The following is a 6441-nucleotide window of genomic DNA, read 5'->3' on the forward strand; positions in this document are numbered from 1 at the left end:
TAATCATCAGCTGGGAGTGATAATTTATATTTGGTATGCAGAATAGTGAATATACAGGTGAAATGATCAATACTGCAGTCTCTGGGCTGAAATAGACACATGCAAATCAAAATCTGTCCAATCTTTGAAATCAATGGCCATTAACTTATCCATGCAAAAAAAAAAAAAAAACATCCCCGCAAAATGTGATGTAATCAAGCAAAGTGCAGCAAAACATGCTAAGACCATCATTTTCTCTCTGTAATCCTTGTTTTCCATGTGAAATTCACTAATATGAAGTCGGCTGTGTGTCATTTTTGTCATATTCATTGGCAATAACGAAGATGAAAGGGATTTACCGTTAATTATCTGCCACAATACGGGTAGAGACGGAACCTAGGTCCGTGATGAACGTTTTAATCCTACCACCAACTTACAGGTAAACACAGATTTCCTCTCGATTTTTTTTTCCGATGATGGTCGAAATAATGTGGAAGCTGAAAGGTCGTTTACCATTCTTAGATGACACTTCCTAATCAATTTTACCTGAACTCACATCAAGAAAAGGGATTTATACCTGTACTTCATTACAAAGATACTCAGTGATGTTTGAATAAATTGGATTTATTCTGAGGAAGGAGTCAATGGTGGTTGAAAATCAAGAAACAGTTGACTTTTTTTCCAATATGGCTTCAACGTTTAGTTACGGATAAATTTTGGATTTTGGCACCCAGTGGCTCACCCAGTTAGTGACACTTGGATAATATTGTTTGGATCAGGATACGAAACTGGACTTTACCTTAAGTGGGATGTCAATTTACGCCAAACTTCTTCCTTTGATAATGGATTTTAAGAGACCAATATGGAAATAAGGAATCAAACATGTGAACGGCAAATGTTGGAAATTATTTCAAAACTGCGATTTTTTCCCCTTTCAAAATTAATTTTTATCATTCAGTTTTACTTAAAAAAAAATATTCAATGACCCTCTTTAGAAGAAAGGTTATAGAGACTTATTTGGTAAAATCGTACAAAAATTGACTTTGGCTTTGGGTGGAATGTATAACAGTCATAATAATAAACTTTGGTTTGACTAATATTGCCATGGTAACTGGAAGCAAGACATGAGAGGAATATCCACCATACAAATAGAACCCCAGGTAAACAATTGATTTTTCACTAGAATACTCCCATTCCAAACATAATATACAATGTTACTGATAAACAGGAAAAAAACTCGTTAGCGGCCATCTAGACTTAACAAATAACAAAAACAGGTAGAATCAATGAAAAATGTACCATTCTGATGTACTGCGATTTATTTGAACAGTTTTGAAAGTCATCTGACAGTGATATAGTAAATATTAAGTCAGTTATCCTTTATATATTTAAAAAATCCTCTTTTCCTCCCTGATTTTAATACTGAATGTGTATTTATACTCAGCAGATTCAGTGCAATTCATTTCGTATATAAAACATGATACAAGTTTACACATGTACATTTACGTGTAGATTAGTCATATTTTTAATAAATATTGAAAAGGGGTAAATGAACAATTGACAGATGAATAAACTTCCTTTTTAGTTTGTAGAGTTGTCAACATCAAGAAATTAAACAAATTGTATGGAGGAGGTCTACAGCCGCCAAGTTCCCCCACCCCACCCCCACTCCCTGAACACTATGCATTTTTTTTTTCCATTTTGTAAATGTTGAATGACTTAGATTGCATTTCATCAAACAAATAGACAACGACAACCAAACCCTGTAAGGAATGCCAATTTTCATAAACATATAATAAAGAAAACTGGAAGTGGACCTCTATGAAAATTCTGGCTTTTTTCTTTTGATGGAGAGAAATAGCAATTGGATGACTAAATAGAGAAATTATAAGGCCTATTTTAGAAGCTCGAACCATAAGCCCTAAGCTAAAATCATCAGGGTTTGGCAGATTTGAGTGTGTAATAATCGGAAAAACAAGTGAAGGTCTGAATATTTCCTTTCAGTTAATCCTTTTTTGGTTCAGAATTGTTTATTAAAGTTATAACATGCAGCGTAACAAACTCAAATGTAATTTTCTATAATATTTTTGAGATTATAACCACTTATAAATCATGAGAGAAAAAACTCATATTAAAATTTTACTCCCTAGTTTCAAAGCTCCCTGCATTACAATTAATTTACGTAATGTTGTGCATGCTTTAAATATGAAAAGCATCTCAATATCCCCATGCAATTATCTTAATTGACACTGTGAAATTATGAGAAAAAGTAATTATTTCCATCGATTGTGAAGATGTTAATTGTAAAAATACCCATGAATCCAATTATTGAATGCCACTCAAATACCAATATGAATTAGCCAGTACTGGGTATTTCAAGGGAATACACATTATAACCCTAAATCTCTCCCAACATTTCTCATAATGAGAACTCGTAATAAACCCGTACAATACTTCATGGCCACATTTGTTTACATTTGAAAAGCACTAAAAAGCTGACATTTTCATTGACCGATAACAAGTATTGTTACTTTATGCTGAGCTATAAATGATGGGCAGAGAGATATTTTGCTTACAAAGCATTTTTTCACTATTCATACTAATGTTGATCGAGAGACCCATCTAAATATGTCAATCATACTTTGCAAAGCAATTTTTAAATACAAATTCTTGCAAAGCATTCAATGTATTCTGTATTTCCTCCCATTTTCGAACATAATTAAAATTTGAAATTCATATGTACAAAAATGATAGATCACATCTTTCAAAATCTTTAAAAAATGTGAGAGAAAGAAAGCAAGCTCATTCTCCAAATTGAAAATGTAGGGAAATATCATTCTCTATGATAGCCTCATCATTATTTGACATTAATTACCGAGCTTACAATATGCCTAAATACAAACGAAAGAATTGGACTTAGCCAGGTTTTTAGAGTATTTTTACCTTCAACACTGCATCCAATGATTCTTTATTTTTTAACTTACAATGTCTGGTAAAAAGTGAGTGCACTCAGCGTCTCAGTCTAAATGCTGTATAGTGTGCATTGGGGATCGATAGAGGCTCCCCCCAACCCAACCCCCTCCATCTGACAGAAGATAGACATGACATGGTCTATATCATGATATAACAATCTTATAAGGTGCATCTGACAGCTTGTCTGTTCACTCATTCTGCCTCTGACTACAATACCCTCACCTGAGACTAAATACTTACATAAGGCCAAGTCCTGCTCTAGCTTGTACGCAATCTGTTCTGCTCTTTCTTTCCTCTGAAACAAAAAGTAAGATAACATTTCAGAGTTACTTCTCTTACCCTTTCTCCAAAAATTTAAACCACAATTCCTCTGCAGGCTTATTGTGATGTTATAAATATCTATAAATGCTTTAAATGGGCTATTCTGCCAAAGGTTGACACCATTATGAACAAGAGATTTTTAAACATGAGAGGAGCTTAAGTTTAGCAGGGCAAATTTTTCATTTCTGAGATTCTCTGAAGCATGAAATCACAAATGAAAACACACCATATTGAATCAAAATCCAGGCCTATTCACTGGACTGGGTAGATGGTTTGGCTGTGTTCATGCTTTTGATAGAATGAGGTTGGTGCTATCAGAAAAATACCAATGATGCAAAAGTAATGTTTTGTTTCAATAAGATGGGTTTGTTCCACACAATTTGCTGAATGTATGCACTTTTGAGGTGTTTTTTTTCTCTTTTTAAATTTCACAAAGGCAAGTCTTACTGTCATTATCTATTCTAGTCCTTCTAATTGCATGTGCTTAACAAGTTCTCAAAACTAAATTATATTTAATATATATATACACATATAATCTGTAAGACATTTAATACAATTGGAATACCTAACACTAATCTGTTATTTTTTCCTGTACTAATGCCAGAATAAAAAAAACGTCTTGGCTGAAATTAAAATCCCTCACCTCTTGTGATTTTAAAGGGCTAAACTTCTACGACAAAACTGTCGACTAAATGTAAACGACTAAAGTTAGACGCCTGAACCTCGCAGCATACGGCACTAGTTAGACAGGCTATTATATCCCTTTTACATAAACCCTTGCCAAAAAGAATTGTACTGTTATGAAAGTCATGACATTGGTGTGATCTACATCTATGTGTGTAGGTAACCCACTTTTTTCTCTTGATCCTCCCATCCAAGCACATAAAAAAAACCCCAAAATCCTTGATCCACTGCTGCGTTTTTTTTGCCGCAGCAGAATGCAGCAGCCGGACAATCTAGATAATAAAACGACCGCCAGTACTGCAATATAAAGTGGGGGAGGGAATATTTGTGCAGCACCGTCTAACAGCTACTGATATAATAGAGCTTCATTAGCCTGTTGCATGTGGAATACATTAGCAGTAGCAATCAATACGGTGAGGAGTATGTTTTTATTAGGAATGTAAGCTCCTGGCACTAATTAATCCCCCTCAGCCCCTACTGTAGCTACTGCCAACTCCCTAATACACAACAATGCTGGGCAATTACAACCTCTCAGTTTCCTAGCTAAAACATCAAACATTCTCTATATTTTCTCTTTTACAAAGAGCTTATTTGCATCTTTACATTCATGAATGTAATAAAATATCAGTTAATTCAGTATCAAAAACAAGGGAAAAAAATTATAAAGACAATTACTGTACATCCTAACTCTACTTCTCTTGCAGTCTAATTCCCTTGGAAAACATTTATTTATGAAAATGAGATAAAATCAATTATCTAAATTGCAAAATTATGAGGATATTCAACCTTACATCCAATGATATTTTGATGTACGTTCTCTCCATACCCATGCCCTTTCTGCACTTCTCTTACCTTCCTCTCTTTACGTTCATCTTTTGTTTCTACTCTGGTAGGGGGTGGTGTATCCTTGGGGTCCTAAAACATCAAGAGAAACATGAATATTTCTGTTCCATAATAAAAGCATTTTCAGATCCTGTAGTGTATTTCAGGGGGAAAAAAAAATGAAATGATTTCATTTCTGAACACCATCAATACCTTAAATAAAACAGAAAGGAGTGGAAAATGAAAAAAAAATTCAGCTCTGAACTAATGGCCAAATTTCTGCATGTACCACATAATGATTTCTCATCACAAGATCTTAATCTAAATAAAATGTATGTATATACACTAAGCTTTGTAAGTCAAGTGTGGCACAGTGCTGTGTTGGCACCAAAAAAAATTAGAATAGTTTCTTAACATTTAAAACTACATGAAAGCAAGTATTGTTTAATTAAATACAAATCTCATAAGAACTTTCCCTATTCCCTTACCCTCCACAGTAAATACAATGTGTCTGAGAGCGGTTTACTGCTCAAATCTGTTGTTAAATGTTAAGTCTGCATTTTTCATTTATTTTTGACAGCCTAAGGATATTGATCAAGTCGAATCTCAGAGGTTAGAGAGAATACAGGCAGCCAAGCGGATTCGAAGAAGCAAGTCTCAGCCCAACACAGGCCGCTCAAGTTCTGTGTCCGACTCCTCACGGACCGGGAATGGGGATTCCACCAAATCAACATGTCTTCCCAACATTTTTAAAATGAACCCCAAGTCCTCTGACAAGCAGAGCTACACTGAGATTACCAGCAACCCCACGGCTAACAAGACGGGCAAGAGAAGCTCGATCGAGCCCCCCTCCTACCAAGAAGTCCAGAGCCAGACCCAACTAAGTCCCACCGAAATCACCGTCAACATTATTCCAGCGGAGCCCGAGGAAACCGAGTTGGATGGAAAAAATTGCAACAACGATGAAGAATGCACAGATGTCGAGTGCAACGTACCACTGTTACAACACCACTGTCAAAGAAATTCACCTGGGTAAGATCATAACTTTTACTACCATTTCTTTCATTTTTCTGCCTCATTCTGACCTCTAAACTAATTTGCAAGGTAAAAAAAAAAAGAAAAACAAGCAATTCTCTTGTGTAAAATGTTGCTTTTAATTAAATATTGACTGATATAATTAATTGGGGGGTAATTAGCAGAATTTTCTCCTGACCTCTAAATTTGATTTGTAAAGAAGAGAGAAGTAGGGTACTTTCATGGTATGCAATATACATGTACACTCATGAATATTTTACATAAGTGATTATCTCAGCATCTAATGATGCAAATGGAGAACCACAGCAACTGTCAGTCTTATTCCTTGTTTAACATGACTGGATAGAACGTTCTTTTTCACATCTATCAAAATATATTAATATGAGCACATACAGGTAATAACTGAATTTTCATATCACCTTTATTAACTAGAAAGAGCGTCTCGGAGTCTGATTCATAGACATCTCTGGGCAGAAATCTGATAAGGCAAGCCCATTATGCTTTATTTAAGCACTCGGCTGTATATTTGAATATGAATAATCAATAAAATTCTTATCTAAACACTTTCCAATGTATAAAACACTGTGATGAAGCCCAAGTGTGAATCAAAATAAATTGTAATAAGAT

At 34.7% G+C, this 6441-nt stretch overlaps 1 protein-coding gene across 1 annotated transcript in view; it reads right to left on the reverse strand.

The window, feature by feature from the left end:
• The window catches only part of LOC134277192 (U1 small nuclear ribonucleoprotein 70 kDa-like), a 37446-nt gene that overhangs the window by 29947 nt on the left and 1058 nt on the right, over positions 1-6441 (reverse strand). Inside the window, exons 2-3 of the mRNA XM_062759519.1 lie at positions 4810-4872; positions 3193-3247 (exon numbers count right to left, since the gene is read on the reverse strand). Coding sequence (XP_062615503.1) covers positions 3193-3247; positions 4810-4872 — 118 coding nt within the window. The remainder of the gene's footprint in view (positions 1-3192; positions 3248-4809; positions 4873-6441) is intronic.

Source organism: Saccostrea cucullata, unplaced genomic scaffold, assembly GCF_032062105.1.
Source record: "Saccostrea cucullata isolate Sc308-1 unplaced genomic scaffold, CSIRO_AGI_Scuc_v1 ctg107, whole genome shotgun sequence".
Taxonomy (NCBI): domain Eukaryota; kingdom Metazoa; phylum Mollusca; class Bivalvia; order Ostreida; family Ostreidae; genus Saccostrea; species Saccostrea cuccullata.